General features: G+C 36.0%; 2 protein-coding genes across 3 annotated transcripts; both read right to left on the bottom strand.

Annotated features, from left to right (window-relative positions):
* Positions 1-3,261: 3,261 nt before the first annotated feature.
* On the bottom strand, positions 3,262-7,024 carry LOC121743551 (protein STICHEL-like 4). Of its 2 annotated transcripts, XM_042136878.1 has the most exons (7): positions 6,815-7,024; positions 5,062-6,722; positions 4,722-4,941; positions 4,311-4,634; positions 3,861-4,236; positions 3,688-3,751; positions 3,262-3,587 (listed from the first exon to the last, which is right to left on the bottom strand). In XM_042136878.1, exons 2-7 carry the CDS (start codon positions 6,637-6,639, stop codon positions 3,483-3,485), a joined length of 2,667 nt encoding a protein of 888 aa, XP_041992812.1. In that variant the 5' UTR covers positions 6,640-6,722; positions 6,815-7,024; the 3' UTR covers positions 3,262-3,482. The 2 variants fall into 2 exon arrangements, with proteins under 2 accessions (XP_041992812.1, XP_041992811.1); XM_042136877.1 differs by having other exon boundaries at positions 5,062-7,024.
* A 9,152-nt stretch (positions 7,025-16,176) lies between these two features.
* On the bottom strand, positions 16,177-19,311 carry LOC121742968 (ubiquitin domain-containing protein 2-like). Its single transcript, XM_042136120.1, has 4 exons — positions 18,991-19,311; positions 17,867-17,989; positions 16,528-16,647; positions 16,177-16,456 (listed from the first exon to the last, which is right to left on the bottom strand). The coding sequence occupies exons 1-4, from the start codon at positions 19,022-19,024 to the stop codon at positions 16,371-16,373; spliced, it is 363 nt and encodes a 120-aa protein (XP_041992054.1). The 5' UTR covers positions 19,025-19,311; the 3' UTR covers positions 16,177-16,370.
* Between the last annotated feature and the right edge of the window lie 3,510 nt (positions 19,312-22,821).

Here is a 22,821-nt window from a genome sequence, read left to right as displayed (position 1 = left end):
TTTCAACATAACTTTTTCTTATATTATAATAATTTAATTACTTTTCCTCTTTAAAAAACACAAGTATTAACAATAAAAGTTGGAAACAAACTAGGTGAGAATCAATTGAACTATTGAACTAAGAGTTTCATTACTTTTTCATATACTTCTACTTTAATTCCACCCATTTCTTAAATTATTTGTTCTTTTATTTTCGAGTACTTATTGGTAGGCTACTAGGCTTGCTTATTCGATCTGTTCATCTGTTCGATCGATCAACCTCCAATACATATTCTGCATGAAATAGATTCAACACGTTATCGACTATACTACATACCCTAATTATTACTATCACCGGAAGTTAATCTTATTATGCCTATTTTAATTATACAAAATTAGTAAAGTGAAAAAAAGATTTAAAGTGAAAAAATGATTAACTTATTGAAAAATAGATAATTGTATTAGAAATGAAAACATATCACAAATTAATTGAAACTAATTGTGATACACAGATCAAAATGAAAAGAAATTAAGACTAATTCTTATGAATGAACATACTAATCATATACTATTGCTAACTCACTCTTAAATTGTTAACTACAACTAAATGATAGGCTTTGGATCATTAAATGAAGGCACAAGATCATACAATCACGAGTATCAATACAAAGTACAAAAAATGTCGATTAGGGGTATTAATTTCAATTAACAAAAAGTTAGTTATAACTAACTTTTATAAAATATCTCAAAACTTTAAATGATTATAAATATCTCAATTTAAATTATTTTTCACACAACATATATCAAATTAAAGATAATTTTATAAGAATTCCAACGAGATCTTACGTACATATGTTCCGATGTCAAAATCTAAAAAAAATTCCTAAATTTTCATATTTTTCGACAAACAGCTAATGTCAATATAGATAACATAATATGTCAACCTAATATGTGTATAATGTCAATATTAAATTGTGTTGACATATTCAATGCATTATATTGATATCTTTAATACACTATATTGACATTACGACTCAAAACCTTAAATGTGATAGTTAATCTTATTTTTCAATATTAGAATATGAAAAATGAAATTACACATGACAAATTATAGACCATCAGATCTCTTAATTCCTATGGTTTTAAATTAGTTGTAACTAGCAACCAAAGGGTGAGTTAGCAATTGATCACAATCCTCCTATATATTATGAATATTAAAATTTTGCAAACTATAAAATTAAAATAATGAAATTTAATTTTATAATCAATATATTTGATTGATCGATTCGCTTCATTATCTATTAATAAATCACAAGCTTTTGCCAAGACCTAGAAAGATCGAAACAGAGTCTTTAATTAGGTTCTATATAAATTGATTACCAAATAACTAGCTCTAGCTATTAAATCTTGAGCAAATCTTGAGCACTTTAGAGAAAAATTTACTATGAAATCCACAATTTGCTGAAATTTGTTCAATCACATTGTTTCTTAGCGTTGTAGTAGTAATTAAAAAAGGGGAGAATAAATTATCAAGAGAAAAAAAAGTCACCAAATTTTGGAGAAGACGATAGTTGCAGTTGCAGTCGTTCTGGGAGTTACGATCACGGTTCCACCCATATAAATTATACTAGTATTCTCTTGGTCGTACAAACATTTTTTTTGGACTCAGTATTTAAGAAATTGATGTATTAAAGTTAAATCACTAAATAGATACGGTAAAGTAAGATAGCGAGTAAAGTAAGAGAAAGAAAGAATAAAGTATAAAAATGATAAAAAAAATTTCCAAAAAGAGAAATAGCTGAACTTCAAAAAAGAATATGAGTTTACTACATTGGAACAAATGAAGTATATAATCAAACTAAAACCATATTAGTATCTTATCTAAAATCGAAACTTAATGAAGTATATAATCAAACTAAAACCATATTAGTATCTTATCTAAAATCGAAACTTATCCTCTAATTTCCTCCATAAATAAACCGTACTTCCGGTAAAATAATGGAGCCTAATACATTGATTTCGTTTTTAAATCTACTTGGACACTTGTGAGCAACCGGAAAGCAAATCATAAATATTTACATGTCAAATTGAAAATGTTGTCATTGCAATTGCCCTTATCTTTTCACTTTCCAATCCTAGCATTTGATAGCAAAAAAATTATTTTGCTATAGATTTAACAACAATGTCAATTTGCTAAACATCATTTTTTCAATATTCTGTTTATCATTTATTCGAAAGAAATTTTACACCTTTTAAACCCAACCCCCACCCACGCCGCAAATACACATGTAGTTCTTTCCTTGTATACAACGCTAGACACAGGTAGGGTTAGGGTCAGGGTCGACCAATCTATCACTAACATATGAGGGTTGAAATATTTAAATCTTTAATTCGAGTCATCATTGATTACATAATGCGGCAACTCCACCCAAACCCTTTGAGGTTGTGGTTCATTTTCATTCCTCGTTCATTACAAGTGACTGCTAAAAGAAATTTTACACCTTTCAAACCCAACCCCCACCCACGCCGCAAACATACATGTAGCTCTTTCCTTGTATACAACGCTAGACACAGTTAGGGTCAGGGTCGACCAACCTATCACTAGCATATGAGGGTTGGTATATTTAAATATTTAATTCAAGTCTTCATTGATTACATAATGTGGTAGCTCTATCCAAACCCTTTGAGGTTGTGGTTCATTTTCGTTCCTCATTCATTGCTAAACCCTAGACCAGCAAGGACCTTGGCCATTATTTTCAACTCTATAATTTGTTTTCTGAAGAATCCATCATTTGGGAAACCAATTTGTCATCACTAAATTGGTTTGTAACGATGCGTGGTCTATATAATAGTAGACTAATAGTGGACAAACTTTTGGAAAATGAGATTCAAAGCAGCCGACCACGGACTATGTCCAAACTAACTTCCTAATTAGGAATTCAAGTCAACTTTTTGTACAATAAGTTTTTCTAAAATCACAAATGTCACTGGGTTTGGTGGGGCATTCGTTCGTCGTCGAATTAAATACTAACTCGTATTACACCAAATAAACGTGCACTTCATAATTTATTATTCTTATTATAAATTATTATGCTATTTTTATGGAAAATATTGCAGAGAAATAATCAACAACTCCTCTTGTAATATGACATTCAATGGTTAAACTGCTAAAAAATATATGGGACTTCATGATAAAAGTCAGGACTGAAAAAAAGAACTATAAATTCTCATTTGTCATTAATGAAGGTAACTACCTGCTAATTATACAACGCAATTCGATAAGATAATTGAGCAGGTGAATTGATTATAGCCCAATAAGAAATTTAAAATAAATTACAACAGGCCTACACCGAATTTGGGCTTTAGCCCTGTGCGACATTTTTTACTTTTTAAAAAATCACAACTATATAAAAATTTTAGTGACGTCTTAATAAATGACTCTTTGCTCAAAATCCAAACAAGATTAGGTAAAACTCTAAACCTAACCTCACATAAATCCTAATCTAATATCCTATTGAGATTTGAGACCTTGCAGAAAGACACCTTCCGCAGGAAACAAATTTCCGAAAGCCTTGTGGTTTTCTTCTTCTAAATTTCAACCATAAAACCTGCAAAGAAACCAAAATTAGTAAATAGTATATTGCATTTGCGATTGAATACAAGCATGTTTGAGAACAAATGTGTTCAACAGAATATTCAAAATTCAACCTTATGATGTCTAATTTTTGGTGGCTTCCAGCAGAGCAATCTCCTTGATCTTGCTTCTAGTCTTCTGCACATTGATGAACATAAAATGTCACACCAAATAAAAGTTTAAATGTTGCTACATTCCACAGATTGTACATATTATATAAGATCAAATCTACAATAGCAATGCTTACATATTTTCTTGTTCAAGCTTGTCAGCAGCTCTGGTAGCTGCTTCGCGCGCATCGGCGTGCTGGATCACATGACGAAGAGTCACCCTTCTTCTAACAATGCCAAACCTCTGCTTTCTCTCACTCAATTCTGGTTCGTCATCTGCAGAAACACTTTGATTGTTCCTCTCAGACTCACTTTGAAAGTCATCCGAAACCGATACTTCTTGTCCTTGTAGCACAATAACCCCTGGCCCGGTACCTTCTCTCGACCATTGCCTGATCTCAATGGTTACTGCCGATCCAAGAACTGCCTCAAATGATTGTATGATGCGCGATCTGAATTTTTCTACCACGGACTTTGTCAGCTGTGAATTGAACACCAGTTCCACTGTTGGAGCTGCAAAATTATCACATCTTAGTAAATGAAAAGTAAAGACAAAACAAAATAGAGTAGGCATTGGATTTAAGTACCTGCACCATAGCTCACGGAGGCCATCTTCCCTTCCTTGTGCATGAACTCTTTCAAGCTCTTTATTTTGATGTTTTCAAGAACTTTCAACCAAATCTCTTCAATCCCATCTGCATTCCCTTTTGGTGAAGAATCTACTCCATTCCAGCTGCGATACGAACTAAAAACTGAAGACGAACTCAGGGTCGAGTAGCGCTGATCAGGAGCCAGCTGCAGCAATGCAGCCGTGAGCCAAGTCATCCGCTCACTCGACACCCTCAACTGCTTCTCGGATTCACACAGTGTTTTCAGTGCATGCCGCAGCTTCTCCATATCTGCCTTGGATACTGTCACAGTCATAAAACTTCATTAGGACACAGTAATACCATAGATTAAAAAAAAGGCTAGCGATTATTAAAAAAGGCTTTATTTACAAGCTTGCTGGTGGAAGAACTTCCTCTTAGGCCATTGTTTTGCCATATGATAGCTTCCAGCAAGAATATCAGTGATGATTGTGGCTAGCTGTGACAATAGAGCTAACGGCTCAACACCGGATGACATGATATCTCTCAGATTCTTCACGGTGTTGATTGTGTCAGCAGATAGTGCAAAATCAAGAAGATCCACCAACTTTTCATCTGAAATAAGTCCAATCTGTAAGGCAAAAACAAATGAAAAATGAACATATTTCTCATTTGTTGAAGAATAATGGATGATGGATGCACATATATATATATAGAGAGAGAGAGTTGTATATATATATATAGTATATACCAGTTTCTGCACCAAGCCCAGAGAGATCTCCCCCCCGAGCAAGCTCAACTGCTCCAGTGTCATCTCTGCATCTCTCAGAGATCCACAAGACCTCGATGCAATCAGCTTGAGAGCATCTCTATCGATGTCTACATCTTCCTTCCTCGCTATCAGCTGCAATGCACGCACCATCTCTGCTTCTTTCAGCTTGGTGAAAGAGAACTTCTCGCACCTGGATACTATCACATGAGGCAAAGCATCAAGACTCGAGCAAACAAGAATGATCACCACGCGACTCGGGTCCCCACGGATAACCTTCAAGACTACACTCCAGCAATCAGAATCCATAGCATCACACTCATCAATTATGAACACGCCATACTGTGACCTGTGTTGGCAAGCTAAAAGATTCTGAAAGAGTTCAAGCAAGCCTTGGGAGTTGATATTATCAACCGGACCTATGTGCCTTATGTTTCTGCTCTTCCCCTTCTCATCTGCAATGCAAGGGTCACAAAATCCACAGGGTTTGGAGCTCTCCACAAACTGGCAGTTTAAAGCTCTAGCAAATATACGTGCGCATGTGGTTTTGCCAGTTCCGTGAGGCCCATAAAACGCGTACATCAATCCGATTTTCTTCGTCATCACAGCATTTGAGAGAGCCTGCACTACCAGGCTCTGACCAACCACATCAGTGAATGTTCTTGGCATGTATTTCTGAGTGAAGTTTTGATGCTTCCCTGGAACTGATGAATGCATTTCAGCAAGACTTAATTCTCCCGAGTCATTATCAATCCAAGGAACGCTATCAATACTTTTCTGAGATTCAGATGCATCAAGAAGCAGAGGCAATGCTTCTCCACCGGACTTGGTAGATTGACTGGAGTTCTCTGAAGTGATAGGTTTATCAGAGATTGCGCCTTCTTTCTTCGACCGTGATTCAGATAAGCCATGAGAGAGGCTCTGTCCAGTCACCTCAAGGAACAACTTTCCTCTGTGATGAATGCTCGACCAGTTCAATGGAATTCCACACTTATTGGAGTGAATACTGCTGCAATTCTGATCAACATCATTTTCATTCCCTTGGACAAATGCGTTGGACGTTTCAGCCCTAGTTTTAGCATCTCGTGCTGCTAAACTAGGCCGGTTTCTTCTACCACTGCGAAATCTGCGCCTTTTCTCCTTCTTCACAACCTTTCCATGGCTGTTTGTGCTTCTTGCTGGTTCCTCACCCGTCTCCTCTGCTTGACGGGGCATGTCTTTCATGTTCACACTCTTACCATTGCTCCAATTTCTATTCGATTCTTCTCTCTTCATCGAACATTCTCCGCCATTCTCGAACCTCCTCCCCCGTATGTGAAGGATCGCATCGTCAATTAGAGAAGCAGAGCGAGTGTCATCGGAAGGACCTCTCAGACGCCTCAACCTATGAAGGGCGACGAGGTCTCTCAAGTGAGTCGCGTCAGCCGCAGATGGACTCTGCTTGTGCACATGGTTCTTCAAATGGATGCAATTCGTCAGATGAATGTGGTTTTGCAGATGATCGCTTATGTTACCATTAACATATCTGTGTATTCTATCACCATCGCCATTTTCATCCATGATTTGAAACCTAATCAATTGATCAGCAGGGGGGGGGGGGGAGATCGTCTTCAATTTCGGCAAACTCCGCCGACTTATCTCAGCTTCAGCATAAATTAATCACTCAATCATGTTACTACGGTGATGAACAATGGCTATTTTCAGCAATGAATAGAAGAGAAGAGCAGAGATTCACCTGAATCAGGGAGTTATAGACCGCATTTCCTAAACAAGCTGGATGTTGCAATCGTAAGCTCCCTTTCTGCGAGATTTCTTAGAAATCAGATCTCTCTTTGCTATGATTGCACTGAATTTGAAGAGATTTCAGTTGTGAAGTTTTGCGAAGAGAGAAGAGGTGGTGGTGGTGGTGGTGATGGTGACAGTTTGCAGGGAGTTAGTTAGTACAGTCACGATCATAAATCATGTTTATAATGAAAGTAGTTTGTACAGAGGCTCTATTTTAAATTGATTTTAATAAACTTAATTCTAGTAATTAAAATGGTGTTAATTAATTTCCTTTAAGGTTAAAAATAACGTTGAGAGTGGGGGCCGCAACTTCCTCAATTCAATCCATCTGACCAGAAAAAGTATGGGAAAATAATTAAGGTGCCAACTTATTTGAAATTTCTTCCTTAATTTTACTTAAAAAAGAGTCAAGCACACATAAATTCTCTATGTTTACAAATTGCATAAATTAAGTGTGGGTGTGAAGTGGACTTTGTACGATCATATCCTGTTGGAGTATAATCTCACAATCACCGTTGGATGCAGCAAGCTAAAATCAATGTCATTCTCAACAGCTGCAGATTTGTTAGAGGTTGAGCTCGTTCAACATTTTATTGAGCTCGGCGTTTTATTGAGCTCGGCATTTTATTGAGCTCGGCATCATGCAGCACTTCGGCATGTTGATGCAAACCAAGAAACGGGAAGTAGCCGTTGGAACAGTTATAACTGGTTTGTTAACTAACATCTCAAGAAAGCCGTTGGAGGATGAAGGGACTGATATAAAGCAGACGAAGGCTGCATCTGAAATAGTTAATCAGCTACTTCGATATTCAAGAAAAGAGTCTCCAAACTATCACTTGATTAGTTCTTGGTTTAGAATTAGATTAGAGGTGTTGAGTTCTTGGAGAGAGTTCTTGAGTGATTGTAAATCTCTGCATATTTCTCAATATACTGAATCATATTGCCTTTGGCCGTGGACGTAGATCTTACGATCGAACCACGTAAAACTCTAGTGTTCTTTCTTTTTCGCATGGTTGTTGTCATCATCGATCCTTTGCATACTTTCATAACAAGTGGCGCCGTCTGTGGGAAACGCAATCGGAGTTGATATCGATGGCGACGACGAGGTTCGAAGCGGAGAAATTCTCGGGGAAGAATGACTTTGGTCTGTGGCAGATCAAGATGAAGGCTCTGTTGATCCAGCAAGGGCTCGATGAAGCAATCGAGCCAATTGATCCGAAGGGGAAAGAAAAAGAAGATCTCGATGAGAAGAGCGTGAGGAAGAAGGCTGAGATTGCCAAGAAAGCCCATAGCGCCATTATTCTCAATCTCACGGACAAGGTGTTACGCGAGGTTGCGAAGGAAACCACAGCGCATGGGGTATGGACGAAGCTCGAAGCGCTGTACATGACCAAGTCGCTTGCTAATCGCCTATACATGAAGCAGCGCCTCTTTTCATACAAGATTCTTGAAGACCGACCCTTCGCAGAGCAGATTGATGATTTCAGCAAGAATCTGGATGATTTGGAGAATGTAGATGGCCCCATGAAGAATGAAGACAAGGCCATCTTGCTCTTGAATGCTCTTCCCAAAACATTCCAGCATCTTAAAGATGCAATGCTGTTTGGCCGGAATGCAGAATCTGGCATCACATATGAAGAAGTTCAGTGTGCTCTTCGATCAAAGGAGCTGGAAAAGAACTCTTCGACGACAAATGAAGGAAGTGGCAGTCAAGCCTTGAATGTAAAGGCTTTCAAAGGCAAGAAAAAGAAATTCAATCAGAATCAAAAGCCTAAGTATCAGAAGCAAAATGAGGAGAAGCGAAGCTGTCATTACTGCAAGAAACCTGGGCATCTCAAAAGGGATTGCTACTCGTGGAAAAGGAAGCAAAACGAAGAGAAGGCTACCCAAAATCAGGCTGATCTTGCAGAAGACACAGATCCACCCCAGATCATGAATGTGGTGAGTGGTGGGATAGAGAGTTCTTGGATAATGGACTCCGGGTGCAGCTTCCATATTTGTTCCAACAAAGCTTGGTTTGAAAACCTTTCTGAGGCAACCGGGTCAGTAATGTTGGGGAATGATCAGATGTGCTACATCAAAGGCATTGGAGATATCAGATTGAGAGCTCATGATGGATCAACAAAACTGCTTACTCAAGTCAGGTACATTCCTGAGATTAAGAGGAATTTGATTTCACTTGGCATGCTTGAATCTAGAGGTTTCAGGTTTTCTTCTGAGAAAGGCTATATGAATGTCTCACTTAATGGAAAAATCTTGCTGATTGCTGAGAGAAGAAACAGTTTATACTATCTAGTAGCAGAAACTGTTGTTGCTTCAGTGAATCTTGCAGAGGACTCTGATATGAGTCTGTGGCACAAGAGGCTCGGCCATCTCGGAGAAAGTGGGATGAGAGAACTGATCCAGAAAGGGGTCATTCCGGCTGGAAGTGATCAGAGGTTCAAGGAATGTGAACACTGTGCTCTGGGAAAGAGCAAGAAGCTACCATACAAGGCTGGTAAACACACCTCCAAATTACCTCTTGACTATGCGCATTGTGATTTATGGGGTCCAGCTCAGCCTGCTTCTATGGGAGGAGGCAGGTATTTCATGTCGATAATAGATGATTATAGCAGAAAGGTCTGGATATACATCCTAAAGCAGAAGTCACAAGCATTTGAAAAATTCAGAGAATGGTGCACAGAGATGAAGCTGAAGAAGTCCACCACTCTCAAGTGCTTGAGGACTGATAACGGGCTGGAGTTCTTATCTGAAGATTTTGAGTCTTTCTGCAAATCAAATGGGATACAAAGGCATAGGACAGTCCCGGCTAATCCGCAACAAAACGGAGTTGCTGAAAGAATGAACCGAACACTCCTCGATAGAGTCAGATGCATGCTTTTATCATCAGGCTTGCCAAAGATGTTCTGGGGGGAGGCAGTGTGTACTGCTGCAGTGCTAATTAACAGTTCTCCATCATCAGCTATAGGAAATGAAATCCCAGATGTCAGATGGTATGGTGGAGATAGAGAGTACAATCAGTTCAAGGTGTTCGGTTGTAGAGCATATGCCCACTGCAAGCAGGGAAAGCTTGATGCAAGGGCTCAGAAATGTGTGATGGTTGGGTACCAACATGGAGTAAAAGGGTACAGGTTGTGGTGCACTGAAGAGGGGAACAAGAAGATAATTGTGAGCCGAGATGTGGTCTTCCATGAGCATCATATGCCATTCTTGAAGACTGAGGATCAGATGGGTGAAAGAGTATCTATTGATCAAGAAGTTCAGCATGGCCAACCACCACCTAGTGATCCAGATGATCAGAATGGAGGTGGAGCTTCAAGTTCCCATAAAGCTTCAAGTCCACAGCAACCCCAGCAACGAGATCAGATTGATGATGATCAGAGATCACATATTATAGCCAGGGACAGAAACAGAAGAGAGATCAGAAAGCCAGCCAGGTTCAGTGATTATGAGATGAGTTTTTTTGCTCTCTGTGTTGCTGAGGTATTGGAGTGCTTAGAGCCATCCACCTATGCTGAAGCTATGTCAAGTAAGGAAAAGGAGAAATGGCTTGCAGCTATGAGAGAAGAGATCCAGTCACTACTCAAAAACCATACTTGGATTTTGGTGAAGAATCCTGGGACCCAAAAGCTTATTAGCTGCAAATGGATCTTCAAGATGAAGATTGAAGTTGGTGAAGTTGAGAGTGTCAGATTTAAGGCACGGCTTGTTGCTAGAGGATTCACTCAAGAAGAGGGGATTGATTATAATGATGTGTTCTCTCCGGTTGTAAAACACAGTTCCATCAGGATATTGCTTGCTCTTGTTGCAAAGTATGATTGGGAGTTACACCAACTCGATGTCAAGACAGCCTTCTTGCATGGTGAACTTGAAGAAACAATATATATGCATCAACCCGAGGGGTTCATGGAGGCTGGGAATGAAGACAAAGTGTGTTTGCTCAAGAGAAGTTTGTATGGATTGAAGCAAAGTAGTAGGCAGTGGTATCTCAAGTTTGATGAGCATATGATGAGTATTGGTTTCAGAAAATCGCAGTATGATAGCTGTGTTTACATCAGAGAAAGGAATGGTGTACCAATTGCTTTTCTACTTTTGTATGTTGATGATATGCTTGTGGCAGGAGCAGATCTGGGAGTGATTGAGAGAATCAAGGCTGAACTGGAATCCAAGTTTGAAATGAAGGATCTTGGAAATGCAAGGAGAATCCTTGGCATGGATATACTGAGGGATAGGCCAAAGAGAGAGCTCAGGTTGTTGCAGAGGAATTACATCCAGAGAGTTTTGAAGAAATTTCAGGCTGATGACTTCAAACCTGTCTCTACACCATTGGCTGCTCACTTTAAGTTGAGCATGGATCAGAAACCAAAGAATGACTCAGAGAGGAAAGAGCTGAGCAAGATACCTTATGCAAACATCATAGGAAGCATAATGTACACAATGCTATGCACAAGACCAGATTTGGCTCAGGCTATAAGTGTTACTAGCCGATTTATGTCAGACCATGGGAGAGAGCATTGGATAGCATTGAAGTGGTTGCTCAGATACTTGAAGGGTGCTTCAGATTATGGTCTGTTGTACAAGGCAGATTGTAAGGATCAAGGTGGAGCACTGGTGGGGTTTTGCGATTCTGATTATGCATCAAATAGAGATAATAGGAGATCTCAAACTGGATATGTGTTCACCCTAAATGGCACTGCTATAAGCTGGAAATCTGGATTACAACATGTGGTTGCTTTATCTACTACGGAAGCTGAGTACATGGCAATGACAGAGGCTGTGAAAGAAGCAATATGGCTGAAGGGAATCCTAGAAGATTTTGGGGAGAAGCAAGACACAGTGGAGATAAACTGTGACAGCAGCAGCGCCTTATGCCTTGCCAAACACCAAGTGTTTCACGAAAGAAGTAAGCACATAGATGTGCGGATGCACTTCATAAGGGATGAAATACAGAGAGGTGAAGTCAAGATGGTGAAAATATCTACTGAGCATAATGCGGCTGATATGTTGACAAAGCCGTTGCCAGCCATGAAGTTTAAATACTGCTTGGGGCTGGTGGGACTTGTGGAGTGATGAGTTTGAGGTTTTGTCAGAGGATTATGATTCATTGTTGATTCTGAGATTAAGGTGGAGTTTGTTGGAGTATAATCTCACAATCACCGTTGGATGCAGCAAGCTAAAATCAATGTCATTCTCAACAGCTGCAGATTTGTTAGAGGTTGAGCTCGTTCAACATTTTATTGAGCTCGGCGTTTTATTGAGCTCGGCATTTTATTGAGCTCGGCATCATGCAGCACTTCGGCATGTTGATGCAAACCAAGAAACGGGAAGTAGCCGTTGGAACAGTTATAACTGGTTTGTTAACTAACATCTCAAGAAAGCCGTTGGAGGATGAAGGGACTGATATAAAGCAGACGAAGGCTGCATCTGAAATAGTTAATCAGCTACTTCGATATTCAAGAAAAGAGTCTCCAAACTATCACTTGATTAGTTCTTGGTTTAGAATTAGATTAGAGGTGTTGAGTTCTTGGAGAGAGTTCTTGAGTGATTGTAAATCTCTGCATATTTCTCAATATACTGAATCATATTGCCTTTGGCCGTGGACGTAGATCTTACGATCGAACCACGTAAAACTCTAGTGTTCTTTCTTTTTCGCATGGTTGTTGTCATCATCGATCCTTTGCATACTTTCATAACATATCCCTTTCTTTGGTGTTTAAATTTTCATTTCAACTTTACATTAATTTTGTTCTTGACCAAAAAAATAAAAACAAGAATTCAGAAACAGTATTTTTTAAAAAAGGAAACATACTTATATATGGATTCATCATTGATTATACTCCAATTTTTGTAATTGTGAGAATGTGATTTATTTAATGTGAAAATTAATTACGCTTAACAAAATATACATATTCACCATAGATATTCACAATCTAAGGACTACAAATTATTATCATGTTCTCGTGTTAATAAGTGGTTCTCAACTTCATAGCACTATTTTGTGATGAAAATAATGCAACTTGTAATATTTTAGTAGGAGAAAAAGAAGTTTAATTGTAACAATATTACATCATTAAAATCAGTAAAGTCATGCTAATAATCATCTAAAAAAAACAAAGAAACCGCGACAAGTGAATCAAGAAAGATAGAAGGCAGGACATGTTTCATTTGTTTGCTAACTTTGTCACTACCTGAATTATTAATTTCCATTCATTGATTCAGTCCTATCTCTTTGAATATATATTCAATACAAATAATGCACAGTTAAATGCCTAGAATACCTGAGCCATGTAAAATGCAGTAGATTTTCAAATTTCTTTTCAACTTTGCTATCAAATTAACGCCAAAAACGAACGTCCGAAAATTATATTTTTATTAATTAAATATTATTGTAAATGAATATTTTAATTAGTACATTAGTTTTGATTAATTCTTGCAACTAATTAATTAGAGAAGGGGGCGGCGAGGTGCATGCATTCTTTAATCTTTATTGAGGTTGAGAGCTTGATTTGCATGCTTTTCTTCATATGCAACTTGGCTTATCTTCCTAATCACTCATATTCATCAATTATCACTAGCAATGAATATGAAATATTTTGAGTCAAATAATTGAATTCTTTAAGATCGCAAACATATGGACCACATTTGGAGGATCTGTGTTTCTTATGGAAGGTGGTGATCTTACTGGTGTTTGGTGCCCCTACTAAACTCTTAATTCAACTAATTTACATAAAGTGAGTTTGTAAACACTTTGATAATCCTTTATAACAAGACCCAAATTTTGTAAAATCGGGTCAATTTTTAAATCAAATACACGTATAATTATAAATATATTTTTGTATATGAGTTTGGATTCGAATTGTTATTATTTTGTGAGTTTTGATATTGTATTTTTTTAATTAATTAATTGCTTTTAGAATAAGATGAATAAAATAAATGTACATAAATTGTATGCACATAATGCCCTTAAACTGAATTGGAGTTTTAGTACTCCCTTCATGTTACGATAGACGAAGTGTTTTTTTTGGCACATATTTTAATAAAATAATGTTTAAAGAGTTAAGTGGGGAGAGAATAAATGTGTATTTTTACTAAAAAGAAAATGACTTGTTTTAGATTATACACCCCCAAAAAATGAGTTGTTTATGGTAGGATGGAGGGAGTATGAGTATTTATATTATTTTATAGAAATGAAAAACAGATGATATGAAAGATTGTGAAAAATATACACACATGATTTTAAGCTTGATTTGGAAATAATTATGTAATATCCAATAAAAAGATTAATCTTTTCTTGAATATGTAAGTATTGAGTTTGAAAATTTAATTTTTCCTAAATTTTGCAGAAGAATTAATATATTCCATCTGTCCCAGCCAGTGGCGGACCTACTCAGAGGCATGGGGGACCCATGGAACCCCCAGAATTTTATCGTATTAGTATATTTATATTGATGCATATAACAAATATCTCAATGGAGCAGTTGGCTTTCTTTGCTGTCTTTAGAGCCGAGATTGCGAGTTCGATTCGTAACCGAGGCACATCCATTCATTTCACTGCTTCTTCTTGGATATAAATGTCCTTATTTACATTTACATTTGACTTGAGTTTGAATCTTACAAAATTTTGTTTTTATTATATACAAATGTCCTTATTTACATTTGACTTGAGTTTGAATCTTACAAAATTTTATTTTTATTATGTACATTTGAGAGTTGGATTCTCATCATAAGAGCAATTACTGTATTTTCTTTCATTTTATATTAATTTTTAAAATTTATATTTTCCTATTTATATCATATTTTATTTATGTTTTACATTACTAATATTAATAATTTAGTTTAAGTCTTTCTTTTCTTCAATAAATTTGTGTTTTATTTAAATTTTTTTTAAAAACTCTCTTTTTCAACAAAGTTTTATTTTTTATTTTTTACATTGACGTAGCATTTATGAATGAGCATCTTACACATGCCTCTAACTTTTATAATTCATTATCTTTTTTATCGCGCTAAAAAAATACCATTATATTAGAAACACTGATTCGGAACCCCCACCATAAAAATCTTGCGTCCGCCACTGGTCCCAGCCTAAGCGAGACGTTTCATTTTTTGACTTGTTTTGTAAAAATAATACTAATAAATAGTTAAGGTGAAGATAAAATTAAGTAAGAAGAATAATATAGAAGAGAGTCTCTTCTACATTATTCATTTTCTTACTTAATTTTATGTTCACAGTAAGAGTCTTATTTCACTTTTACCATAAATGGAAAGTAGATCTCACATTCCACCAATTTATTTCATTCATATTTTATTATAAAACTAATATATACTCATATTCCACTAACTAATTCAGCTCATTTTTCTTTACATTTATTAAAACTTGTGTCATTACTAAACATGATTCCTATTGTGAGACAGAGGGAGTAATATTTACGAGCTCATTTTTTTAATGAAAAATACCTAAAAGCCCAATTATATATGTACTATTCAAGCTTGGGGTGTGAAATCTTCACAATATTTGAGGTTATATATGTAGTATCCAAACCTAACAAAACTAACTAATTGAAATATCTCTTAAATTTTCGATTTCTTTAGTGATTGTGCATCTCAAGTTATTGTTTTGCACTTACTTTGAGGGAAAGGAAGTGAAAGTAGCACACACAATCTCCATGTAATCATGATTCCTGACTATTTGAACCTTTTGAGTTCATGTACTTGTGGAGTTAATTTTTTAATATGGAACACCTTAATTTAATTGAAAGTGAAGAATATAATTATGACACTAGTTTAATTCAGTCACTTTTTAAACACCTACTAATAGCATGGTTTAATCTCAATTATACTTTGGTTTTAGAAACACCTACTAAATACCATCATATACCTACAAAAAGTACTGAGTATGAGAACTCCATGCTTGATAGTTTACACGTGCAGAGTTCGACTAAGTGGCCTTTTATTTTAGTTCCACTTTTCCTTCGTTTGATGTCGTGAACATTTCACAGAATTCAATTTCTTTCCATAACCTCAAATAAATTAATAATCTTTTTTGGTTAGGTAACCGCCATATTTGCTCTAATGGGCAAACTGACCCCTCCATGCCAGCCCAGCTGATCAATAATTGCTAGGAAATGCATGCACCCCAACCAAGAGTGTGTGTGTGTGTGTGTGTGTGTGAGTGAGAAAAGGAGAGAGAGATCAGTTGTAGGAGGAAACATGACAACATAGAATGTCTCAACCCTTTTCTAAAATCCTAAACCCAGAAATGAAATGGATGGAAAATAAAGCAGCTTCATTTGCTGTCGGAGATAGGTGCAGATATATATCCTTTGGACAATAATAATATAATGCAGCCAAACATAAGCCAAGAGAGAACATTAGGTGGTGGTTGTTTAAATCATCCAAAGCAAAATTGTATAATGCCAACTAGATATTCAGTACATTGAAAATTTGCAATTGAGAAGGAATTTAAGTGGGATGATGCATCTAGAAACAAGAATCACAACGAGGCCAATTTACACATTACTGATGTGTTTTCGGCTGTCACGAATCAGATTTGTAGGCTCACTCACAACATATTTGGGCAACTCATATTTTGCACCTGAAAAATGACAGATTCCATTAAAGATGATATACTTGATAAACATAGATTGTAGAGGAAAATTCACCAACCTCTTTCATCGTAGCAGATTGTTAAGTCGGGATTTTGAATAATAATGCCAACACAATCCACAATTGTTTGGGCAAGAGTCAAATCAGCTTCAGCTGCAGCCCGGAGAGCATCCCAGATCTCTGGTGATTTTATGGAAAAGATGAAATGAAGCAACAGCAAAGATAACCAAATTCAAGAGTATTTCTAGTTTGGTTCGACTGACAATGAACCTCTCATTTTATTAATAACAGACTACTATTCCAGAAGTCTGAAAAATGCATAAAATGTATTGATCTCATATTAACACCATTTTTGCTAATCCCTCCATCCCCCATTATTCCCGCTTTTCTATTTTGGTTCGTCCTTTATTAATTGTCCCACTTCACTTTTACTACTTTTGGTAACAGACCCCACATTCCACTAACTCATTTCCTCCTCACATATAAAACTAATAATATAAAAGTAAGACCCACGTACCACTAAATTTTTCAACTCACTTTCCTTTACATTTCTTAAAACCCGTATTGAGTCGAAATAAGACACATATTAGGGGACGGAGGGGGTACAATTTACATGCAAGTAAGCATCGTTCTTTATTGATCAATCCTGCCAGGATAAATATCATCAAAATGGTTTAGAGGTCTAACTTGACATAGGACCTAGCACTGAAGTGCATAATCCAATTGGAACCACATGTGTTTTATCCATCATGCTGCACAAAGAGTAAGCTCAACTCACACCTTACGAGTGAGATCTTATATTCAGTGTAAAAGGTGAAGCAGTAATTGTCAGTTCCATTCATTCAGAGACTCGAGATGGGATCAAAATGAAGATATCATGAGCAATTGAGCATGTGAAAGCAGAGAAAACGTATCAATATATGGAAAAGTAAATTACTTGATGCTTAAAAAGAATTAAAGTAGCAGAAGCTAACAATACAGGTGTTTCCGATATACTTAAAATATGTTAAGCTAACTAATAAACATTACATCCCTTGGTAGTACTAGAGTATTTGTGTATCATTGTATTCCTCTGGTAATACCTAAACTGAACATACTCCTAGCACTTTATCAGCTAAGTTTAACAACGCCACAGGTCCATATTCAATTTAACATATATGGACAACAAAAGGTTATTTTACAACATTTTTAACTCATCATTAATAAGATGCAAGACATTAACCACAACTAGATTTTATTTACACTAGGCTGGTGTTGGTTGAACATGAATATTTTAAAAATATATACCAGATCAGATGGTCCAAACCTAATAAAGAATAAACCCACAAGTGTAAGTGCATAAACCACGACTCGAACATAAGGTATTTCCACATTGCAGAGAGCTATCATTAGTTACTACCTTTCCTACCACCATAGTGCGGAGCAGTGTCCCAGAACTCCTCACGCATCTTCGTTAGCTGTTCTCTGGTTATGGCTTCTGAGTGCTTCCAGGCCTTTGGTTTCCGTATCTTCTTCGAAGTTTCTGGATTTAGGCACAGTGGAGCAACATTTAAAGGCTGTTTACCAAGCAAGCGTACTCACAAACAGTGTTACAACTTATAATACTACATAATGGGTAACTAGCACAAATAGATGTACAAAGAGCATTAAATAACATCCATCATTCAGTATGTGATATGTCGCCAGAACAAATTCCCAGCATCACTAAGTTATCATCCTCAATCTCTTCGTATGCAACTATATGCATCCCAGAATTCCACGTGTATTGATATTTAAGGTATACGTATTCTTGAAAGCAAAAATACTAGATAAGTATTTCCATTACTTATTCCACTATTATGCAGATAGCTTCTCAAGTTTTTCATGTATGCTTTGTTCTTCTTCTTCATCCAGTTTTGAAATTGGGAAATCATCATGCACGGTAACGTTTCATCCGGAAATCCAAACAGATGCCGAAGCAGCTTTTGTGTGTAAACAAGAAACAGGAAAAACAATTGAAAAAACATTCAACTAGAGATTTTCATTTCTCTGTTGTGCAACAAAAAGTGAAGTAGCAGATGTGAAAACTCAAAGCTATCTTTTTTAGGAGCAACTAAACACTGAACAATCAACAGCCGACTCTTATCCAGTAACTTGGTGCTATCTAGCAACCACAACACACCTAATTAGGGCAATCAATATGAGACAGCTAATAAAAGGCTGAAACTGGAAATGGAAGGAGCACAAGACAGAATTGCTGGCCACTTCAATCAACAACTGAATAGAACTAGGAGAACACAGAGACAACAACATACTGTTTATTGTTTAAGTCTATAATCAGATTAGTGTATTTCCACAGAAACTGAATTAAAAATGATTAGACATGAAACAGTAATTACAGAATAAAGATACATTAACCAAAACTCTATGAGCAACAAAACAAACCAGCAATGAGATCAAATACCTAATCGAATCAGCAACAACAAGTCACTGATACAAGAAATTACAAAAAGAGTCGCAACACAATGGAGAAAGAAACAGTACCATCTAATTTATCACGCGATCCAGCGCAACCCATGCTGCCCCGTCACAGAAATGATCACCGTTCAAAGATTTAAAGTGTCACCACAATTCGAAGGTTATTGTTTTTCAAAATCCGTGTAACGAAAAATAGAAACAATCAGAGAGGAGGGGGACAATTAGTCAGATTGATTTTTGGTGTTTGAGTAAGCACGAATATCTACCTCTTTCCCTCCCTCTCTCTCATACAGATAGGTGGGGAAGAGGGCAGGAGAAGCCTCGGTATTTCTCAACTCTGAGAAAGTGTGAGGTTTGGGTGTCCACTCTCTTTCAACGGTTTTGCTGGATTTCGTGTTATATTTTACCGTTTTATGATTAGATTAGATTAGATTAGATTAGATTAGATTAGATTAGATTAGATTAGATTAGATATGCCAATGTACGTCAATCTTAATCCTAATCCAATTCCTAAGCCTAATTTTAATACTGATCTAATTCTCTATTTCTAAGCCTAATTCTAATCAATAACTAACTAACTAAATGCGAAGTTCATTTTTTTAATATCAATTACAATATTTTTTAGATCAATTTAGTTAAAAAACGGAATGTCATTTTTATATTGTTTTAGTTTATACGAGCCATATGCTCATATGAACAAAAACGTATTTTTAATTTCATCCTTTCATTTTGAATCTAATAACTAAAATTTAGTCTCTAACTATTCATTAGAATTTATTTATTTTATTTTATCACTATCCTTATAACCTATATTTGAAAATATAATAGCACAATTAATATATTAACTCTATAGCCATTATTTTTAATATAATACAATTAATTCTTATACTCTTATATTAACTCTATAGCCGCTGTTTTCAATTTTTAATAAATGCATTTTCTCAAACGAGTGCTTCAAATTCATGGTGGGACGACGAAAGAAATACTAAAAAATTGAAACTCGCATAATAAAAATCCTAAAGAAACTGAAACATTAAACAGTTGTTTTTTTAAAATAAAAAATTAACATAGCTACAAATCTAACCATTTTAGAAGAAAATGGTTAAAATAATCTCACAACTCAATCTTAGATTATATTTTTGGTATTATTTTATCTCGGAAACCTCTCAATTGGAAGAAAAAAATCCCTAATTTAGACATACCATTTGTCATAATGAGGTGGTATGCCCAACAAATAATTATTGAATCTAATTATTGAATCTAATTGAAGAAATATATGCGTAAAATTATACATGCCTTTGTATTTTTATTTTCAAATTTCTTAAATTTGTTCATGCTGCAAAAAATTATATTAAAAATTGAAAATAATTAAAACAGTAATATGTTAATAAAATTTAATTAATATGTTAACAAAATTTAAAATTAATAGCCACACTTCATTATTATGTAGAATACACGTGATATTATATGCACAATCGTATATTCAACATAAACAATAAAGTTGGGCTATTAATATTAATTTTGTTGATATATTATTAACTATTTTAATTATTTTAAATACTTTTTTGATAGCATAAAAAAAATTAAGAAAAATTTAAAATAATAAAATAAAATAGCTAAGATATGTATAACTATACGAATATTTACTCCCATTAGATTGGAAGTATGTATATGACGTAACTTCAAAATATTTGCATTATTAGAAAAATAATTTAATTTAGAGTTGCATCCATTAATTTTCATGTATAAAAATAATTTTATTTAGAGTTGCCATTAATCTTCATGTATAGTTATGTATAATTGGAATATAACTTTTTAAGAGTTTCACTTGTCAAACAATTATGATAAATGGTACGTCTAGATTAAGGAATTTTTTCTCCCTCAATTGACGAATTTGCCGATGCGTTCAAAATCCGCATATTATTATTTATTTTATTTTATGATTTTTAGTGGATTGGATTTGATTTGATGTAGTATTCCGTTGTGCGGGATAGAATTATGTGTTTCCTTTCCTAAATCAATCTCAGATTTTTTTTAGAGGATTTGAATTGATGTACTCCTTTTGTAAGAATATACTATTAATCTGTATTAAATAGTAGTATGTCTTATAATAATAAATAAATTATTTCATCATATTAAGACGCCGTGGGATAGAAATCTAGAATTAGGTGTTACCTTTCCTTAATCAATCTCAGAATAAAATAAAATAAATTATATTTTTAGAGGATTTGTTTTGATGTGCTTGTTTGAGAATGGTGTGTAAGATATTTTGTATATTCATAATTATAAATATGTCAGATAATAATAAATTAATTATTTCATAATATTAAGACGCTGTGGGATAGAATTATGTGTTTCCTTTCCTAAATCAAACTCAGGAAAAAAATTAAATTAAATAAATTTTTAATGGATATGATTTGATTTGATGTATTTCTGGGAATATAAGAAATTCTGTATTTTCATAATTATAAATATGTCTGATAATAATAAATTAATTATTTCCTCATATGAAGACGACGTGAGATAGAATTATTAGAGCATCCGCAGTTTCATCTATAAATACCCCCACTTCCACACCAAAAAATTCACACCACACTACACTACACTACACAATTCTCATCTAAATTCTCTCATTTCCATTCTCAATTCTCAATCTTTCTTTCACTTTTACAACAAAACAATGTCCGGTCAAGGTGATCACCCCTCCGGCTCCCACGATAGGAACCCCGATTGGTTCGGTTCACAACCATTTTCTAGTCCGGAGACGGAATATTCGGCCCCTCCTCAAACCCAAGGTTTCGCAAGTTCCTAGAGTGGGAGGGAGCGGCCCCTCTCAAACTCCTCTTCCTACTCCCGGTGCCCGCACCCTGTACACTCCGAGGGAGATGGAGCAATTGTTCAAAGCGTTCTTGTCAATCTCCGAAGATCCGGAGGTTGGCACGAACCAATCCGGTGACCATTATTAGTGGTGCATCTGTTGCCGATACAATCAAAACCGGCCAGCTGGAACAATCGAGCGCAACGAGAGTATGGTGCGCAATGCCATATACAGAGCCAATGAATAAATCCAAAAGTTCCAGGGGTATTACCTCCAGGAAGAGCAGTCGGCGGAGAGCGGTCGGAGCGAGCTTGACACCATCAGTTCCGCCTTGGCGACCTACCAATCCATGAACTACAAGCCGTTCAAGTACCTCAACATTTGGCAGGAGATGCGGTCGCATCCGAAGTATAGGGGAGACGTAGCATCTTCCTCTAGCTCCTCCTCCAAACGGTCGAGTTCGGTATCTCTATCCTACGCCAGCTTTGAAGATGTGGCTAGCCAACTTGCCAGAGCTAACTTAGGTAGCCCCGACGCCGGCCCGAGCGGTTCCCAACGCCGGCCGCAAGGAAGGAAGAAGGCGGCGGCCAATCGCCGTCGCGCCGCGACTCCATCCGCCCCTGCTCCCTATGTGACACCTCAACCCCCACCAACTCGTTGTGGGGGATTTTGGCCCAACTCAATTTGGCCGATGGGTCAAATATGACCCCCGAGCAACTTCGATAGAATGTGGCCATGATACTGGGTCTCCAAAGAACATTGGGGGTAGAGCCGGATGAATAGTCATCCACGGGGGTAATTTTTATTTTTTAGGTGTTTAATTATGTAATTTTTAATTTTTAGGATTTTAATTATGTAATTTTTAATTTTTATTATTTTAATTATGTAATTTTTAATTTTTGTTGTAATTTGTAATATTATTCCGAATATTTTTAATGCATTTTAATTTTGTAGAAATGTTTTTATTTAAATTGAAATATAATTATGAGTCCTTGCCTAAGAGCAGAGAGTAAAAGTGGGATCGGTTCCATATCCGTGCTCGTTGGCAAGAGCAATCTCATAAAAAAAATAGAATAAAT

This window comes from Salvia splendens, chromosome 8, assembly GCF_004379255.2.
Source record: "Salvia splendens isolate huo1 chromosome 8, SspV2, whole genome shotgun sequence".
Taxonomy (NCBI): domain Eukaryota; kingdom Viridiplantae; phylum Streptophyta; class Magnoliopsida; order Lamiales; family Lamiaceae; genus Salvia; species Salvia splendens.
This window is presented reverse-complemented; position numbering and strand designations above follow the sequence as displayed.